We start from the raw sequence: 20,803 nt of genomic DNA on the forward strand, positions 1-20,803 counted from the left end.
CTGGGACCCTCAATTCAGGAAGGACATTGAGGTGCTGGAGCAAGTCCAGGGAAGGATGAGCTCAGTGTCAGCCTCTTCTCCCATCCTCGACAGGATGTGAGGAAACAGCCTCAAGCTGCGGCAGGAGAGGTTTAGATTTGATATTAGGGAAGTTTTGTTATAAAATGACAATATAGTATTGGCTTTCACATTTATGTATTGGCTTTTGCGTGTTATTATTAATAATAACAATAATAATTGTTGATGTGGTGCAATTTCTATTTCCTTTTTGGTATAGTATAATCTGTGAGTTTATTTATGCACCGTATAGTTTATGTAAATAGTACATAGTTTGATAAACATGTCTTAAGCTGTAGCATAATATTAAAATAGAGACTATGTGATGTTAAAATGTTTTTATGTAACTAACTCAGAGGATGGTGTAAGATAATTAGGTAGTTCCTCGCATTTGTAGACTATCTGTTTGATAAGAGTGAAAAAAAAAAACCATAACCCAATTTACCGACTCCTCGTTATCAGGGAGTGTAAAAACAACAGGATGGAACCGCGAGAAGAAATAAAATATATTGGTTTAATCTACAAGATGGCACAAGTCAAAGGTTAAAACCAAGCAAAAGAACATCTAAACTCAAAGGAATGTGTGAATATGTATAAATTCTTATGAATATGCATGTTCCCCTGTAAGGTAATAGTATCTAAAGAACAATGTTTTAAGCTAAGGGTGTGCTTTTGGCAGATAGCCAAGCATCCCAGGGCTGGATTTTATCCCTTTTATCCCTCATGAAACTTTTAAAAACTTTAAAGACCGAATTTTGGTTTTCACAGTTTTTATACGGAGAGGGCAGTCAATCTTTGGGACAACCTGCCTAGAGGACCGGCACCATCCCTGTAAGCGCTAAAAACCGCTGACATGGTTTAGTGACGAGCACATTGGTGCTGCTGGGGGAAGGTCTGGGCTCGATGTCCTTGGAAGTCTTTCCCAAACCTCAGCGATTTTGGCATTTCCTTCACGTCTCTGCCCGGAACCCTCGTGCTCGGCGCGCGTTTCCCGCGGGCGGCGCGGCCGCGCGTACCGAGGCGCGGCGGGGGAGCGCGTTGCCGGGCGGACCGGGGCGGGCGCGGGCCGCCATGGCGTCGCCCCCGCTGTCGGCGGCGGGCGGGAGCGGTGGCGAGCTCAGCTCGGGCTCCGAGGCGGCGGCCACGGGCGCGGCGCTGCCGGGCCGAGACCTGTCCGCGCTCTTCGAGCAGGCGGCCGAGCGGCTCCCCTCGCTGCTGCCCGCCGCCAGCAAGGAGCAGCTGCTCTACCTGTACGCCCGCTACAAGCAGGTGAGGCGGGACCGGCCCGCGGGCTGAGCGCGGCCCCGGGGCGGGCGGGCCGGGCTGAGGGGCGACACCGGTGCGGTGCCCCGAGGGGCCGTGCCTGGGGCTCTCCCGGGGCCATGTGCCTGCGGGGCTGAGGCCCAAAATGTGGCAGCGGTGGCGAGGAGGAAAGTTGCGTCCCGGATGATGGCGGGAGCGGGGGTGTTTTCCTCCGGGACAACGCCGGCTGTGCTTGCGGTGGAGGTGGATGGAGTCCGGTGGGATAAAGCCCCGCGAAATTTGGGGGAAGAGCGGTTTGGAAATGCCCCAGCGGGAAAGGAGCTGGCGATGCTGACATGAGCCCGAGAAGGCCAAGGGCATCCTAGGCTGTATCAGCCATAGTGTGACCGGTGATAAATAACACAGAAAAGAGAAATTTTCAGTTCCAGCAGGACCGAGGCAGTGACCGACCTCCTGTGCTGGGCATGGGTGAGGCCACATCTCAAATTCTGCGTTCAGTTTTGGGCTCCTCGATTCAGGAAGGACATTGAGGTTGTGGAGCATGTCCAGGAAAGGGATCAGAGCTGGGGAAGGGTCTGGAGCACAAATTTGATGAAGAGGAGCTGAGGGAGCTCAGCCTGTAGTAAAGGAGGCTCGGGGGAAACTTTGTTGCTTTCTACAACCACCTGAGAGGAGGTTGTGGCCAGGTAGAGGTCGGGTTCTGCTCCCAAGTAACATGTGCCAGGACAAAAGGAGGTGTTCTGGAGCAGGTGCAGTTCAGGTTGGACTTCAGGAAGAATTCCTCACTGAAAGGGTGATCAGGAACTGGAAGGAGGGCGGTGATGGAATCACTGTTCTTAGAGATGTTTAAAAAACAACTGGACGTGGCCCTTAGCGCCGTGGTCTGGTTGTCAAGGTGGTGATCGGTCTAAGGTGGGACTCGGTGATCTCAGAGGTCTTTTCCAAACCAATGATTCTGTAAATCCATCACCCTGGTTGTTGTTCCTCCCACCCTCACTCAACTGTGGGCGGCCCTGACGCTGCATCCTTTGAACAACAGGAACCAGACTCAAGTTCTGCCAGCAGAGGTCCAGGTTGGATATTAGGAAAAACTTCTTGCCTGAGAGAATGGGAAAACACTGGAATGGGCTGTCCAGGGAATGATCATCCCTGGAAGTGTTCAAAAACCAAGAAGATGGGGCACTTTGCAATATGGTTTTGGTGGGAATGGTGGTGTTTGGCCAAAGGCAGGACTGAGTGATCCTGGAGGTCTTTTCCCACCTTAATGATTCTGTGGCATTGATTTGGCTTCAGCACAGTCTGTGGTGGTTGAAATTGGTGTGGAGAACCAACTTCAAAACTGAGCTGGTTGAGTCTGGTTATAACTTTGAACACAACCCCCGTTTCCCTTCAGTCCCTGTGAGCTATGGGATGCATCCTGTCAGAGCACACAATGTAACTTATTCCTGCTCCTGCAGGAGAACTTACATAAAACAAACCAAACAAAGCATCAGTTGCAAAGGACTGGAACAATCACTTAACTTGGACAAACAGAAAACTCTTAAGTGTTGTTACACCCGGATGAGGAAAGAGTAAAACTACAAATATAGGCTGGATGGAGCTCTGAGCAACCTGTTCTAGTGGAAGATGTCCCTGTCCATGCCAGGGGGGTGGATCTAGGTGATCTTTCAACCCAAACCTTTTTGTGATTTTGTGGCTCAAGCATGTGTCAAGAGGAGCTTGAGAAGTGAATCCCACTCATTTGGATGAACAAAGTTGGGTGTACACATATTCCATTTATTTCCTTCCCATATGGATTACCTGTGTCCTACTACTGCCATGTAGATAGAAGTGCTCTCAATGTTTTAGTGCAGTATTTAATTATCCTCTAAGCTGGCAGCTCCCAGGCTGTGGTTTGTGGACCAGTAATTATGTTAAAAGCAGGCTGGTCACGTGAGGTTTTGTTTTCAGACTGTGCTTAGCGCTTAAACAGGACTCCAGGTTTCTCTTTCCCTTGTAAGAAAAAGGAGGGTAGGAAAAAAAAATATGAAGAGAATTTTACAATGCCCAGGATGAGAAGAAAAGGGTGTCTTTTCTATATTTTTTTTGTCTGTATTCTCAGGATGCTTGTTGCAAATAACATCTTTATTTTTTGCTCTGTTTCAAATGCTTAGTGACTATCCTGGGTGGAAATGGGAAGGGATTGCTTGTTTGTCAGCTCATGATTGTGCACAGACTACAGAGGGTTTCCTGATGTTAGCTCTGTAAGACCAATAAGAGTTTAATGTTAAAAATTGCAAAAATCAGAAGCTGTCTCACAAGAGTCAGGAAAAGCTGACAATTAACACTTTGTCAGCACGGATTTCCAGTTGCCTTTCACTGAGAAGAACAGGGCACTTCTGTGTCCTTCTCCTGTGTCCCTGACCAAGCAGGATGTGACAGCAAGTGCTTTTGTGCTCCTTGGTTTCAGGCTGTGCTTGGCTCCTGGATTTCTGTGCCTTCCCAGTTCGGAAAGGTGCCCTCCCTGTTACAGAGTGCCTGGGAGTGCAGGGCTGCCACTGGCAATGGGAGATGTTTGCTGGCACAGCCACTGCAGGATTATATGCCCTGCTACCTTTAAGTTTTGTAGCATTTTGTGCTTTAAATGAAAACGAGGGCCCTTCATGCAAGTTTTCTGGATTTAATTACAGCAGCCATATCAGGATGCATAATGAGCTGCTAATATATTACCCCGGTGGACGCTGGAATTGCTGGCACACAAAAGGTGCTGACTCAGATCTGTCCACTGTCCTTGATTTGGCATCCTTGTCTTTTCCCAGTTTAGTGGTTTGTGTCACTAAAGGCTTTGATTTAAGATACAGCACCGTCATAAAAGAGGTGACAGTAACAGCTGAGCTCTCTGTTAAAATACTGGATATTATTTATTTCAAACTATTTGGGTATATAGGCATTTTCCTGGAATTTTATTACCTTTTATTGGAGGCCATTTCAGGATTTTATTACTTTTCTCTCTGATTTTGTTTATGTGTCAGAGACCTGAAAATAGGGGAATTGCTTAGTTGTCATCTCCAGTGAGATTTTCAGAAGATGTTGCTGAGTTTATGACTGTGCCCCACAACAGGAGGAACAGAGTAGTCATAAGGCTCTGGACTGGGAGTGATTTTTCTTTCCTTCCACTATTTTCTGTGTGGCTTTGGGCAAATCACTAGTCTGGGCCTTGTGTGTGTGGTGGTGAAGTGAAGGGAGTGCTTGCCCATCAAGAGGGGGATTTAAAAATCTGATGTTCAGAAGATGCAGTAAGGGATGTAGCAGTGGTGATTTAGGTAGGGGAGGGGATCCAGAACTTGCTGGGAATTATTGGACTGGGAAAACTGCCCTGCCAGGAGAAGGAGAATGTATCTATGGAAATGCTGAGAGGTGCTGGCAAGCTGGAAATCCAGTGCTGATGGCAAAACAGGGCATGTAGTGTCTCCAAGTGTGGGCTCAAGGATATAATACCAATTCTGCATGATGTCTTACAGGTGTTGTGGAATGTGATGCCACGAGCCTGCCCTGAACACAGGAATTTCTGCCTGCAGGTTCCAGTGTGATGGCACTGACTTGGTTGTTACCAGTGTCACTTTCTGTGTCTCTGGGATCTGCAGTCCCTTGGCCATCATGACCCTTTTTCTGTGGCTGGTGTTTGCTTGTCCTTCCTTACACCCCATTTTCAGTCAGGGCTTTCCCATGGCTTGGGGCAGAGCTGTGGGCAGGAACAGGCAGGAATTGCTGTCTTGAAAAAGCAATTTAGCTTCCTTGGCTTGTGTACAGTGAGAGCTTAGTCCTGCTGTCCATGGAGGTTCTGTTCCTGTTATTGCTCCACAGGAAGGCTGCAAATACAATTCACCTTACAAGATTTACAGCCAGGTAGGAATATTTGGCTGGAACACCCCGTTGTATAAATATATTGGCAGAAGAATTAGCAAAGAGCCATTTAACCACCACCAGGGAGGGAGAAGCAGTGGTGGAGTAAGGTGTGAGGAGAATCTCAAGGTTTCTCACGGTGTGGAGCAGCAGCTGAAGGTGTTTGGGGATGGTGAGCAGCATTAACACACCTCTGAGCATCTCTCCCTCTTCTGAATGTCATTGACCCTCAGCTCTTAGGTGAAGGCCTCATCCAAGGTTTACAAATTTATTTTAGCCACAGATGGAGATGACTGCAGACACTGCCTGGATCACATATGTGCAGCTCAGGAGAATAGTGCCTGCAGGCAACTCTGCATGCAGAAGCAATACCAGGAAGTTTTTAATGCATTCTGGCTGTCATGTTCTTTTAATGCAGCTGATGAACTGTAAATGAGGAGAGCTGAGCATCAAGTAACCAGTCAGCACCCTAGAGACCTTCAATAATTATTTTCTGGACACAGAATGAGAAAGTCTTAATTTAAAATACTAATACAGGCTCTTGGCTTCGTGCTGGCTATGGAGTAAAACACATTTTGAGGTCCTCTAGGGAAGTAGCAGGAGAACAGAGTCCTGCACAAAATTTTGCCATTTTTGTCAGTATTGACATGTTTATCTCCTTCCTCATCTGTCAGGCTCAGGTGTCCTTATATATTAAATTCCTCATTGGTTTTACCTGCATTGTGAGTCTTGCGGCAAAAAGAGAGGAGCCAAAATCTTGTGTTTTATTCTTTCCAACAAAACCACTGCAAGCCTTTTTAATGTTCCTTAAAATAGCAAGCAGGGCACAAGTGCACTTTTTTCCCCTCTTGATGGATGAAATTTAACTACTGTTCCTTGATTTGTATTACTATCAATGTTACTAAGAGTCTTCCCCAATGCTAGAACAGCCTTTGAGTGCCAAATCTCCAGAGAGGAAACTGCTGTCGTGTTTTGATGATGGCAGTGGAAAATTAGTATTAAAACAGATTTATTTTTTTATCTATCTTGGCCAATTTCTGCAGGTTGGCTGTTGAACTAAAGAATTGCCAAGCAGGCATTTTCCATACACATAATGAATTTGCATTTTATTCCCTAGCTTGTTTTGCTTTTTAAAACAAGTGGCCCAATCCACCTCAGAGCATAGAAAAAAAAAACATTTAGACTACATGAATTGTGACTGATTTATAGAACTTAACTGTTGCTAGCCTATTCTCCTATTTCTCCATGAAATGCAATATGTTGTTTTAAAGGCCAGCTAAGATGTTCTAATTTGGATGAATTGCTCACTGGGAGACAGTCAGATGTACAGAAAATTAATTTCAGTTACAGTCACTCATATCCTCTAACACTTTAAATGAAAACATAGTGTAACTAATAAATATCTCTCAGCATGGGCATGCTCTCTTTAAAGCCTGATTAATGCTTCCATCCTCAGCATAAAATCCCCACCCTGTTAAGGTGAAGAATTGTTAGTTGATTTAAGCACTTCACCTGCCTGAACACTTGAGCATATTTCATAAAACATTTGCTGGATGCAGTTTGGTTTTGCTTGGCTACCAAAACATTTCTCCAGAAGCCTTTGCCCACCTCCAGGATGTTCCTGTGTCCCCTCCCTGGGGTCCCCATCTGTGCTGTGCCCTGCCTTGCTGTGATAACTTCTTCCCAGGAGCTGCTGCTCTGCTTCAGCTCTCACTTCTAGCCTTTCACCCATCATCCTTGTGTTAAAAAAAAAAATTTTACTTGTGGAAAACTGCCTGAATCCCACTGACACCAAGTCTGTTTTACACTGGCTATGACACTTTTTTCCATATATCTATCCCTGGGTTCTGGCTCATTCCCTTTCTTCCTTGTGTTTTTTTTTTATAATTTCACCTCTACACACACACACACACATTTTAATTTCTGCCTTGCTTCTGACAGATTGCTTCATCTCTGGCACTCAGGCCTTGACTTGTCTCTCATGTAGTGCTTCCTGCAGCCAGGTGCCTCAGAGCATTCAGGAGCTGCCTGGCATTCCTTTGCTCCAAGTTTGCCCCCTTGCCTTCCAGGGGACCTTGAAAATAATTAAGCAAAGTCTGTTTACTCGAGCTTTGTGCGGAAGCAGGTGAATTTCAGCCGTAACGAATAATCATCTCTGTAGAAACCCTAATCAACAGAATTTTTCTTTATACTGGTGGAGGATGAGGCATTTGGCTGGGTAATAAACATAACATTAGTGAGAAATCACTCACTGGTTATCCCTGTGGGTAATGCATGCAAAAGAAATGAGCTGCACAACAAAATTGCTTCCTGTGCATGATGCAAAGAAAACCCAGGGATGCAGAGGTGCTAAAGCAGGGGTAAGATGGGGTTGGTGAAGTTGTTTCCCAAAAAAACCTTTCTTCTGGCCTTATGACACTATTACACTGAAACCATTAGAACACAGAATTTTCTTTGCACAAGTCCCCTTTGTTTTGTTCTGACAGAAGGAAATTTCTTTTCTCTAGGTGAAACTTGGAACCTGTAACACCCCCAAGCCAGGCTTCTTTGATTTTGAGGGAAAGCAGAAATGGTAAGAGGAAATCCTTGGCATTCCTAGCAATTCTGGCTCTCCTTTTTGTTGCATCTTGTCTCATCTGTTGACAATTTAAGGACCTAGGGGATGTCAGCTCACAGAGCCACCACTGAAATGGCTTTAAAATCCTTTGATTAACAGGGAAATCTTTGCTGTTATGCCTCATAGAGATGTGAAATACCAGACTCCTGTATTTATTGTCTTCATCCAGAACTGATATGCATACAGCAAAAATGTGAAAATAGCTGCAGCTCTGTGAACACAAAGTGTGTTCCAGCCTGGATCAGGATCCCCTGAAAGACCTTTTCACAACAGAGCTGCACTGACAGTGGCCATTCATGGCCTCAGAGAAAAGTTGACCATTTCAAGCTGAATGAAAGATGGCTTTGCATGCCCTGAGAGGACTTTGATGAATCTGTTAGCTGTGTTCCACTGATGTCACTATAAAAACACCTTGTGCTGTCTCTGAGGGGCTCACTGATGTTTTGCTGTTGCTCCTAGGGAGGCTTGGAAAGCCCTGGGAGATACCAGCCCTCACCAAGCCATGCAGGAATACATCGCTGCCGTGAAAAAACTCGACCCCAGTTGGAATCCACAGGTAGGAAACGTGGAAATGTCGTTTGGAAAACAAACCAGCGTTTGTCTTCGTGAAGCTGACAATGGTTCAGCTTCTCACAGGCTTTAATTGCTTCATGGAAAACTTCATTCTGAGCAGATTAAAGTCTAAATTCGTTTTTAAAACTCTCCTTTTGTTATGACTGAAGCATGAAGAACCATCTCTTTCATTCATAATGGTCTTCATTTTACAGCGAGCGCATGCACAGGGTTGGTTTGGCTGTAGTGATCTAATTTATTTTGCTCTTATTGGTTCATGCTGTATTTAGCATGTAAAGATACTTTTTATCCTTTTCTCATCCTTCTCTTTTCAACTACTATTTAAAATGTTGATCAATAGAAAGCAATCTCCATGAAAGTGACATGAACTGAATGATCAATTCTAAAAATGTTTCCTTTTTGTTTCCATGCAGCAAATTACCAAATCTGATTATGATTAGGTACTCCAACATAACAAGTCTGTAGCTGTGTGTTACAGGGAGACTGTACTGTCATTTTAATTAATTTGTCTTTCATCTACCAGGTTTATTACTTGATTGAATCCTTAAGGATTCAATCTCCTGTTTATAAACTGACTTTTATACAATTTTTAAAGAGGATTGCTCTTTAGAAAAAGTATAGCTTTTGGAAATAGAGTGGAGATATTTCACTAATAGTAAATTTCTGTAGGCATGGTAATTTCTTCACATGGTAGGAAATTTGTTCTTCTCTGCTCCTATGCTTTGGAAGCAAAATCTTGTGTGGGCACAACCCTATGAATCAAGAATTTGATTTTGAGTTGTCTTCTGATGATGTTCTTGAGACTTAAGGTTAATTTTTTTTTCTTCACTAATTCATTTTTCATGCCATTCATAGTGTTTTTGCAGCAAAGAAAGGTTGACGTTTAGAAAAAATCCTTTTTAATGCCCTTGGAGAAAATAGTTTTATGTGCTGTGCAGTTAGCTAAAGTTGGCTGCTTTCTGAGTAAATTCTTGTCCAGGCTAAAATTCTCATACAGAAATAAAGGAATTTGTAAACATCCGTGTATAATCCTGAATGAAGTAAGTGTCAAGTGAAACACATGAATATTAATTTTTAAATGAAAAAAATAATTCAAACAAAACACTCAGTGCTTTCCTGAACAGATTTTTCAGCATTGTGAAAGGCTTAGCTTTTTTGGGTATTCACTTCCTTGTCTCAGAGAAATCCTTACTGTCAGAGTTGTGAGCTTCAGGTTAAAAAATTGTGAGCCAGGAAAAAGGAGTAATATGTTTTTATAAAACAAATATTTTAAAGAACCCATACAGCAAACAAAGAAAGGTTGGCAGCACTCTTCCCCTCCTCTTCCCCTAAGGTAAAGAGGTTACCTTAACAGCAAATTCTTCACAAGAATTCACCTGTCCTTATTACATCATTCTTTTAATTCCACTTTTATAGGACCAAAATGCTCTCAGGAGTCCTCTCTGGAGCATCTCCTGCTGCTCTCCTGGTTTTCCTTCTCCCCACCAAATCCACGTTCTGGAGCCACGAGAGGGAGCTCTGTTCTTTAAAATGATGGAGATGCATCTGTCAGGGGATGGAGATAAAATAGCTACTTTAGTCTCCAAATTTCAAATTGGATTTATAGAAAAGAGCTGTGGGTACATTACAAGGTGCTTCATCACTGTCATTGTGTCTCCTTTACGTGCTCATCTGCTGGGTACCTTCAGGTTTTTCTTACGTTCCATAGATTGTGAATTAAATACTCCAAATGCTTGGTTAAAAGCAGCATAAAGTGCACGTTACAAATTTGAAAAGTTTGGCTTTCATATCATTATGAATCATAAATAGTAATTATAGTACAAAACCCTTCAATTTCTTACTGTGCATCCTCGTGGATTTTGCTATTTTAAAGCTTTCTCAATGTTTCCAACTTACTTTTTCTTCAGCTGTTCATCACATCCATTAAAGTTGTTCTTTTGTGTTATTTTAAATCCTCCTCAGTCTCCTGTTCCATATATCTGCAAAAGGGCTTTATCATTTTGATCCTTTAGTAACATTTTAAGCTTAAAACTGCTTATTTTGTTTTTCATAGGTTCATTTTTCCTTCAGCAGATTTGCTGCTGTTCTGCAGCCTTCAGGCTGTTAATAAATGTTAATAAATAGAATGGAACTAAATGCAGTATTTCTTGTGCAGTCCAAATAGATCCACTTCTTTATTCCTTTTTCTTGTTTCACCATTGATTCATTCTTTCATATTGAAGTTTCTTTATTATAACACGTCTAGTATCAGAGTAACCTGCTTTAATTTAATATTCTTTAATTTAGTATCTTTGTTTTGGATGGTAAAAAAAAAAAAATCAAAGTAAAAGAGTTCTGATGCAGAGTGAATTTGTGTCCAGAAGCAATGAGAACTCTAACAGCAGCCCAAATCTCACCTGCTGCTTCCTGTTCCTGCACTGACTTTGGAGTACCCAGACTTCATTAGGAGACAGCTGAATGTGGAGAGGCAGCAGCATAGCTTTTCTCTTCTCTCTGAAGTTTCTGTGCCATTTTTGACAGAATCTTTTTGACAGTATCATTGTTTTCAATGTGGTTTCATGGTTTTTTTTTCACCCTTGCTGCCTGCAGGTTGCCCCATAGTTCTGGCTAATCTTCATTTTCTGAGCTTTGTCTAAAACCTGGGAAGAAATGATCATACTGCACTTACTTTCAGCAATTTTATTTGCTGGAAAACCTTTAAAATTAACAAGTAACCTCGAGGATATTTGAGGTGAGGTCCATTGTCTTTACATCCATGAAGCCAGGGAATCTCATGGCTGTGTTTGTCTAGAACCAGTAATCACAATTACCTTCCAGGATGTTTTGCAATTCAGCCCTTCTGTGTTGGCATGGTCTTACTACGTGTTGTGGGTTGTTTTGTTCCTTTTCCCAAGAACAGCTGTTAGTAGGAGGTCAGGAATATTCTTTTCCATGCTGTCTCCATTCTCCTCTTGATGCAGTCTTCCTTCGTCATCTTCTACCTTTTAGCACATCTTTTGTTTCTTGTGAGTCATTCCTTTCAGTCTGAAGTTCCAGGCAGTGGAAAGGTAATTGCTTGGACCAGCTCAGCTCTATTTGCATATTTCAGAGACATCACCTGTCCTTCAAGTCTATTCACTCTTCCTTCAGAACAGAGAATAATTTATGAAGCCATTCTTTTGCATTCTCCAGCCTGAAACAGAAACATTTCATGCCATCAACACCTCCCACTGCTTCTGGACCTCTACAAAGGAAGATGTGTCCCTGCTGCTTCTCTCCTCCTATGTTCACCTGTCCTCTTCCTGCTTTACTGGCCGTAAATGGAGCTTTACTGGCAATAAATGGCAGTAAAAAGCTGCTTTTGGTGGCTTTGGCTGGCATGAGCGAGGTGGTGACACTCACCTGCCCTCCCTGCCAGCCACCACATGCGTGTCCCTCTGGCTCTGCATTCCCCCTGCAGCCTCAGCACTGGGCTCAGGGATTTGGGGAGTGTCACCTTCAGAAGATGGGTGTCAGGCACCTTCATGCAGTCACTTTGTTCTCACCTACATCGCTGCATGATCGGGCACTTCAGTGCGTGGTAGTGACTGTTTGCAGTCCCCCACACATTCCAAAATCCTCCTCTCTCTCTTGTCTTGGATATCACAAATCCCCACTGGCTTCAAGCATCCAGGTTTTTCAAACCCAAAGAAGCAGAAACAGGCCAGCACTTCTTTCCTTAGTGGAGTTGAACACATCCCTTCCACTGAAATCCTGTTGGAGGTGTGACACGACACTGCAGCGGGGTGGCCGGGAGCTGTTATTGATCCGTTCTTGTAACGAGATGGTTATATGGCACAGCTCAAACAATAAAAATAAATAATAAAAAAAGCATCCAGATTTGCTCAGCACATTTAGCCTTCCATTTGCTGATTGCAATTTTGGCATCGCTCGGTTCTAAATATTTCCTTTTCCTATTTCTTATATTGTGTATTTACCAGTTCCAATCTGAACAGCTTGTCACTACTAACTTCAGTGGCATCCTTTCCTAAACACTTAGATGCCTCTTCCTATTTGGTTTGAGTGTTGAAACTCACAGGAGAACTTGAAGATTTTCTATTTATATATCAAAGTTTAAAAAGTTGGCATTTTAACTTGTTTGACTCGGCTTGACCAATAATGTGGTTAGTAAAATTTCTGCTGTGTAATGAGGAAAGTTGGAGATCAGGGATCTGAAGAGCAGAGACTTCTCTCTAAGGGAAAGAGAGCTCCACCTGAAAGAGAATAGGCATTTACCAAATATTTTTTTTGGCTTTTAAAGGTGTGAAGTCCCAGTTCTGATGTTTACAGGGGAGAAAGTTGCCTTTAAGCTGTGTTTTTTTTAAGTACTGTTCTGTGCCTTGTTTGAGTAGGGCAGGATTTAATTCTCTTTACTCTGGCCCAAATAGTGAATGGGAATAAAATCTCTCCTTTGGTGGGCTGATGTAGGAGCACCAGGTCATGCCAGGAGAGGACCCTTGGGGGAACAAAAGGGCTCATGAAACAGAAAACAAACTTCAGAGTGAATAAAATAGCAAATTCACAATTGCTGCAGGCTCAGAGCAGTCCAGTAAGCTGGAAAACCTTCAGGAGTAAAACAGATGGATTTGTCCATTGGATGTTTTTGCAGGAAGTACTGCAGGGGGCAATATTTGATAAGGTGGGTGGCCAGGTACCCTGTGCCCAGGGCTGGGCTCCATCCCTTCTGCCTTCTGGTGAAATAACCTTTCTCTGTCACATTTATATGCAATAAGCAGGTTGAAACTAAAATGTGGGAAAGAGAATTTGCAGTTCAGGGATAACAGTGAAAAGCAGGAGAAACAATTCCCAGATTTGCAGAAGAGCTGAGGTCTATGTGCTTTTGGCAGGTTGTACCAGGTGGTAACTGAATTATTTTAACAATTTATTTAAATTGATGAGCGTCTTGTATTTAAGTAAGCTTTCCAAGGCAACTTAGAATCTCTGTAGTGTAGGATCTCCAAGAGAACTGAAAAATTTCTAAAATGACTCAAATACAAACTGTTTCCAAAGACATTAAAAAATAAATAAATTTGGAAATCAAAACTTGAATTTTTCTTAATTTCGGATTCATTGCTCAAGTCTGCCCTGTTGATATCTGGAACGAGAAGCTTTGATCTTTTGCAGCTTACAGGCTTTATGTCTGGTCAACTTATAAGAATTAGATTAGTGGCTGGTAAATGCAGTTTCAGGCTGAAATCTGTAGATTTCTTGGTTAGTTCTGCAGGCCAGCAGAATTTCTTCTGGAAATTAAGAGATGAATTAGAAAAACTGTTGTCTGTAAACAAAACGAGTGTGCCCATCGTGTTTTCCTGTTTTGTCTATCAGTCAAACAGATGTCTCCCTTGATAATCTGGCCCAGCAGCCACTGTTTGTGGTTGGGAAAGAGCAGCAGAGTGGTGTGGGCAGGATTACAAGGGGGATGGGAAGAGCAGGAAGGGAAAAGACCTGTTTGGGTCTCTCTCTGCCTGTCACCAGCAGCAGTGAGCTCACATACCTGCTTTGTTTGGGGAAATATCTCAATTTATGGCTTGCCGTGCTACGAGGTCAAAAACTTTGAAAAAATAGCAACTTTATTTCTTTTGTAGTATAAAAGCAATTTAATTGCATCGTGTAAAGTGGGCACTAATCAAATTATGGCTGTGCTCCCTAAAGCTTGCTGTCCTGTGCTAGTGCAGCACACTGGGAAGAGGAGCCACAGTGCTGCAGTGGCTTTGCTCTGCACATTTTTTATATGGATCCTGCTATGGTAATTCATCTTTAGGGAATTTAATATCTGATTTTTTTGTTTGTTTTTTTAACCCAAATGTTGATAACAACAATAATAATTACTAACAAAATACGGAAAACAAAGATCACTCTTTGCTCTACATTATTTTTATTTCAGTGGTGACCACACTGGAAGAAGCATATCACTGAAACAATTTGTAAACTCTAATCAAGCTCTTCCCCTTTGAAAACAAAACAGAGCAAAGCCAAACCATCAAGCCTGTATTTTTTGTTATTATTAATTTTTTAGCAGAAAATGAAACACTAGAAATTAAGATGAAAACCAGAAAATTGATCCACCCTGGGCTTGTGGCTTTGGGGAGTGTAAGACTACAGGGTCCTCTGGTTTTAGACAAACTGCTGAGTTTTTTTTTTGAACCACATTGGGGTATGCAATAGCTTTTGAGGGTTTTTATATCCTGAAAAGGTTTAGATCTTAGCACACAGAAGGGTTCTTCTGCCTTTTGCCAGCTCTGTGAGGGACAATCTCTAGCATGCAAGTGGAGTTAGTGGAGGATGCAGTTATTTGCTGTGCATGGCTCCCAAAACCTTGCAGTTTGGGTACATTTCACTCCTACTTGTGAGACTGGAGGTGGAGTGACCCATCTTATTTTATCCCAGTTGGAAAAAAGGCACTTTATTATCTGCAAAATTAGGCTTTAGGTGCTTTGCTTTTGGACCATGCTTTCAGAACTAATTTTTCTTATTAGCAAGGGGATGTTTTGTAGTTCCTTTTGTGTCAGAAACAAAAATACCACACTACAAATACAAACTAAATCTCCCCATTCTTCCTCAATAAAGGTGGTAGCATTGCTTTGCTGCATCTTCTCACAAGGAGTGTGTGCTGATGCTTTAAGTCCTTGATGCAGATAAAGCTGTGTCCATAGGTGATTTGCTGCCTTTCTGTCCCTGTCTTTGCAAGTAACTCACCTGCCAGGTGTTGGGGTGCTGTGCTGGTGGGGCTGGGATTTCAGCTGTGGACAAATTTGATCAATCACAGGATTTGGTTTTTTTTTTCTTCTGCAGCCTTTTATTGTAGAGCACAAAACAAAATGCCAGACCCACACTGGTATTTTCAGTTGTTTGGAATTGTGGCTCTGGCAATCTGTGCAGAAGTGAAGAAGTTAAAATGAACAAGCATCTCATAGCAGAAATATAAACAGCTGGAATATGTGTCAGCCTCCTACCCCCTGGGAGTCTGTTGGATTGTTCCCTTTGATTTTACATCTCTGCAGAAATTTATGGTCTCAGCTTCTTTTATTTATGACATTCTGATCCTCGACCAAGCGATTGATTGAAATACAACAGTGCCAAGCTGCAAGTCTGTATTTCAGAGAGGCTGAAGCTTAGGCAGCAAACCAGCAATGCAGTCGTGGATTGAAGGCTGCACTGGAATCCTGTACAGAGGTTGCCCACATTTCTATGCCCCAAAGCTTCTTCAAAGGAGAGAATTATCATGACAAGGGTTATGCCTCTTCTCTCTCCCTCCTTTCAAGGTGCCTGTTCTTGCTGAAAACACACTGGATGTTAAATATGCATTCTTACCAGCACTCTAAGGGCTGACTTTGGCTTGTAGAGATGTTAGTCCTCATTTTTCCAGCTCAGATCCAGCAGTGTCAATGCACTCTGTTGTTACTGGGCTGTGAGTAGCATAACATAACCTCTTGTAGCTACTTGGATGTAACAGTAGTGGGTTTTGATAAATCCAACCAAAAAATTGTGGGGAATCACCATTAGTGATTTTAGTTGAATATTAATATTTAATTATTTTTTTACTACATCACTTAAATAATTTTCACTATCTGATTACAGAAATATTACAGAATATACTATTTGGGATGTATACAGAGAAAAAAGAGTAATTAGAGGTGTAGCTCTGCCTTGCTGAGTGTGCTGCTGCAGCAAAGTGATGTGTGTGACATCCCAGTATCATGATTCCTGGCTTGCAGGTGGATGAAGACACTGCATGCTGGCCAGATACACCAGAAGCAATTGAAAAAAAAAAAGGAGGAAGTAAATTTATATATATAAAATCTCAAACTACTGGCATACAGTGATGGCAAGATGTAGCAGAGTGAGCCAAAACACTTTACTGTGTAATTTTCTGTGCAGCAGGGAATTTGTTGCTTTTTTTCTTATCAATGTAATCATTGTCCAGAAGTAACAGGTTCTGCTGTTTGGCTGCAGTCCCACAGCACCTGGTTCTTCTGTCATCCCATGGCTGTGGGATTGGAAGTATGGGATGCAGCTGAGCTCTGGGATCTCAAAACTTCACTTGAGCAGTTGCTCTCCTAGCTGAGAAAGCATCTCAGTGTCAGGGAAGGATCACCACATCAGGTGTCAGTTGCCACAGATCCTCTCCTGAGGGTTGTTGCTTCTGTGGCTGAGTTGACAGAAAATGGTTAAATACTGATATTTCCAAGGAGGGCCCAAGATCTTGGCTTAAACTGAGATGGCAAGTTTGAATTTGTTAAAATTTCAGGCCAGAAGCTGAAATGACTGAAATGCAACCAGAGGTGCCCTCTGTCATTTTTCTGCCTTGAGGTGGCAGTTTCTGTCAAGGCAAAGAAGGTGTGTAAATACCAAGTGCAGTTTTCATTTGTTGCAGATTTTAGCAGCAATGCTGCTGCTCCTCAGCCACAAAAATGTGAATGATGAAAGCATCGAAAAGCTCTTTTTTGTGAAGTAGCTGTGTGAGGCTGGAAGCAGAAAAGAGCAGTGTTGTGACATGAGAAGTGACTCCACCAGCAACCAAAACTTTCCTGTGAGGTTCATTTCTGTCCTGAAAACTCCTCTGGCTGAAACAAATCGGTGCATGATGCTTTTTGGTAGTGCTGACATGACCAAACTGAGGGCTGGGAAAGCTGCAGGATGGGCTGGCAGGGCAGGGGTGTTGAACCAAGCAGGAATCTGCCATGGGCAGTTCAGGAGCTTGGGGCAGAGAGCAGAGCCTCTGGTGGAACAGGAGCTTTGGAAGGGGAGGAAAAATAAATAGGAAATTGTAAGGTGAAGTGAGGAGGACCAGGAGGGCAAGATCTGCCTTCTCTGCCCAGATTTAGCTGGGGTGGAAGTAGGTGATCTTTAAGGAGCTTTCCTACCCAAACCATTCTGTGGTTGTGTGATGATTCCTGCTGCTCACATCACTTCCTCAGCAAGAGAGAGCCTTCCTGACACCTGTGGACCCCAATGTTTCCCAGAGTGCCCAGAAACACGGAAAAATCCCATCTCTTGGGATAGTCAAGTGAGGTGCTGTGTGAAGGTGGGAGGAGCAGGGACTGACTCCTCTGTTTGTGGCACTTGGTGGACATTCCAGAGAGGGGCTTTGACTTTCTCTGCTGTTCTCCTGGGAGCTGTGGCAGCCCATCCTCAAACTCCTGCTCCTGTTTTGGCCAGCAACCCACCAGGCTGGGCAGAAGCAGCTTGACTGCTTTAAATGGGGAAGGGCTCAACCTCTCATTTAAGAAAAAATAAATAAAAAAAAATAAATAAAAATCTGATTTTTCCAAGTAATTGAAGGTGTTGTAAGATTCTCAGCTTGCTGTGTCAGAAGCTCTTAAAAAAAAAATATCAGGAACTTGGGTAGAAATTGCAGCAGGTTTATCTTAATGTGGAATATGTCATACATTGATGTTTAGGTGTGGAGCTGTAGACATTTCCTTGAGTATTCAAACACAGGAAGGGTCTGTGTACCCTTCTGCTTCACATGGCAAGGCAAAGGCTGGTTTAAAAGGGGGAATTTGTGTCAATTGAAAATAGCATATGCTTTTGGGTAGGAGAAACCAGCTGTAATTGTTTTATGTGTAACATAAGCTGTAGCATAATTAAGCTGTTTCTTTAGTGAAAATACTGCTTTTTGAGTTAGGAAAATGTTAAGTGTTTATGTTTAGCTTGCTCTTTACAGGAAATATCAAGGAAGTATTGAGTGTAATTACTGGAGATTAAGATTTTGTTTGGATGTTAACTCACACATTGGTTAATGTCATGTAAACACTATTTGTCTCTTAGATTGGAAAAAGTTTTCCTTTAAAAGGGCAGCTATTGTTTCCTGCTTGGATACTTGGACACTGTTGTACCAAATTACTCCTATTCTAAGGAGAGGTGGCACTCCTCAAATGTCTCTAGAGCATCCTGCAGGTACTTTGAGCTGAAGTAACCAACATAAAGCTAGGGAAAGGCTCAGATACAGTCCCAGTGCTCAGCACTAAGGGCTATTCCACAGGCAGCTGCATCCAGATCCTGCATCCCTCTGGCTGAGTGTTCTGGGTTGCACTGAACATTTGGAATCCTTCTTGTTCCTGCTTGTGACCAGCGAAGATCTCTTCATTTCTGTGCCTGCAGACCTCATAAATCCACTCTCTGCCTTCACAGCTGCGATCTGCTGGGGGAGATAAATGTTCATGGCACTGGTCAAGCAGCCTCAGAGCTGTTCCTTTTGACAGTGGGGATGTTGGGCCACTGCAGTGATGTCTGGCCCAGTGTCACTTCAGAAAGCAGAGGATGGCTGCTGATGTCATTTATTTATCAAAAATTAGGGTTACCTGCAGTTTTCAGGCTTCAGAGCCACCTGTATCATCCCAAGCCACGGAGTTGTTCAGTATTTCCAGCTTGGCTCAGAATATATTGTTCCTACAAATGTCTGTGTAAATCTCTATAAATATTTTGTATTAGATTAATGAAAACCCCCAACAATTACAGGCTGTGTTTGTAGCTTGGTTCCCTCTGCTTGGGCATCCATGGATTTTCATACAGGTGATGGGACAGAAGGGATTGATTGCTCCAGGACTGACCTGGTTTCCTTCACCTTGGAAAGGTCCAAACAACACTGCAGACTGGGAATCTGCAAGTTTTGTCAGAGCCCACAAAAAGAACGTGAGGAAAGGAGCTTGATGGTGGTCTTGTGTTTGCCACCTCCATGTCTGCTTTTCCTTTTAAAAAAAGAGCTCCACAAACCAAAAACTGGGAAGTCACTGCTTCAGGGCTTTTTATTAAGTGTGGTATTTCCTTCCACGCATATGCTAAAATGTATACAGTGAGTCACGAAATGACAGCTCCTAGCAAGCATAAGACTTGCTCAAAATTATGTTATGTGTTTTACATTTATTTCCCTTCCTCTGAGTGTCTTTACTACTAATTTCCAGCTATGATTATGGTGCAGTTATTAATTAAGTCGTTACAGTTAAATGAGTAATCTGCCAGGCTTTGCTTTAGATCGCAGAACTATTTAACTATGACATTACTTACAGTATGTTTGTTTTTTATTTTTTGACTGTAATCTGGAAAATATTTTCCCTGTCTTAAATTGTTGGTTTGTTTTTTTTAAAGGGAAATTCTGTGATGAGAACTGGAAAACTTTACATAGACATTATTGGAATATTAACTAAACTTCCCCTTCAATATTTAAAACAAACAAAAAAAACCACCTCAACCCCACGTTATCTTGCAGAGTGTGCTGCTGTTTTTCACGGGCAGTTTGCTCAGATTGTTCAGATCCTCAGTGGGTTCTTGAAAAGGCTCCAGGTGCTGAGTCATGTGCACGCTGCTGCTGGGAGCCAAGAAGGATTTTGGACAGAGGAATAATAAAATATTCTGTTTATGACAGTTATTAATAGGGCTGGTGGGGAGGGTACAGCAGCCTTTTGTGAAAAGTGGCTTTGCCCTCAGCCAGGAGGAATTTGTATCTTATTTGGGTCTTACTGCCTTACCCAGTGTTATAGATACACATTGCATTGTTGGCTTTTTGCAAATATTAAAATAAATGTTGTATGTATAAGGTTAGAAAACTTTGTTATATTAATATAGTTCCTTCTATTTCTGTTATTGATAATAATTAGAAATAGTGGTATCATATACATATATGTTGAGCTATGGCATAGCATTAAAACAAAAACTACTTTTGTTTGTACAATCCAAAGACTGAAAAAGATAATTAGAGCCCCCCCTCCATTCTTAGATCATCTTGTCCAGATGAGGACAGCAGTGACCAGAGCTCTGGGGGAGGAATTTATTGCATTTCTGTTATCAGGGAATGTGAAACTCGGTGGAGCCAAGAAGATCGATTTATTGGGAAGGGGGTGAGTCAAAATCTAAACAAAGAAACATCCAAAACTTAAGAAGAATGTATGAATATGTATGAATTTATGAATATGCAGTAAGGTTCTGTTTTTAAGGGACAATCCTTTGTTAGCAAGGTGTGCTCTCTTGGCTGAATGCAGAGACACCCGGCCGTATCTGTATACTTTATTTTTATATCCTAATTGTCTTTCTATTAAACTTTTAAATTCTATAAAAAATATGTGAACCTCGTTTTTCACACCAGTAAAGAGCTGGGAGAAATGCTGAGCTCATATCTTAGTCGGGAAGGAAGGATTTGATCAATTTAAACCATGTAAAACGATGCCTAATTTTATAAATACTTAAAGATGTATTTCCTATAGTAGCATCACCTCCAAAGGGTTAATATTTAGGGTTAATATTTCGCTCCCGCTGCAGGTAGCATGAAGTTCAGCCGAGCTGTAAAGTCAGAAGGATACAGGTGGAAAATACCTTTGGAAGAGAACATTGTTTGTCCTCATTTCACGCCTCATTAGCGGCACCGCCGGAGGAGCCTCCCGCATTGTTCCGGGGACA

At 42.5% G+C, this 20,803-nt stretch overlaps 1 protein-coding gene and 1 long non-coding RNA gene across 3 annotated transcripts in view; both read left to right on the forward strand.

The window, feature by feature from the left end:
* The first annotated feature begins 1,118 nt into the window (after nucleotides 1–1,118).
* Nucleotides 1,119–20,803, forward strand: part of ACBD6 (acyl-CoA binding domain containing 6) — an 81,482-nt gene continuing 61,797 nt past the window's right edge. For both annotated transcript variants that reach the window (XM_015636756.3, XM_033516408.1), the window contains exons 1-3: nucleotides 1,119–1,326; nucleotides 7,710–7,774; nucleotides 8,279–8,375. In XM_015636756.3, the coding sequence (XP_015492242.1) occupies nucleotides 1,129–1,326; nucleotides 7,710–7,774; nucleotides 8,279–8,375 (360 nt within the window). In that variant the 5' untranslated portion in view covers nucleotides 1,119–1,128. The remainder of the gene's footprint in view (nucleotides 1,327–7,709; nucleotides 7,775–8,278; nucleotides 8,376–20,803) is intronic.
* LOC117244780 lies at nucleotides 20,032–20,727 on the forward strand. Its single transcript, XR_004498503.1, has 2 exons — nucleotides 20,032–20,247; nucleotides 20,666–20,727. It is a non-coding gene; the product is annotated as an uncharacterized LOC117244780 (long non-coding RNA).

This window comes from Parus major, chromosome 8, assembly GCF_001522545.3.
Source record: "Parus major isolate Abel chromosome 8, Parus_major1.1, whole genome shotgun sequence".
NCBI lineage: Eukaryota > Metazoa > Chordata > Aves > Passeriformes > Paridae > Parus > Parus major.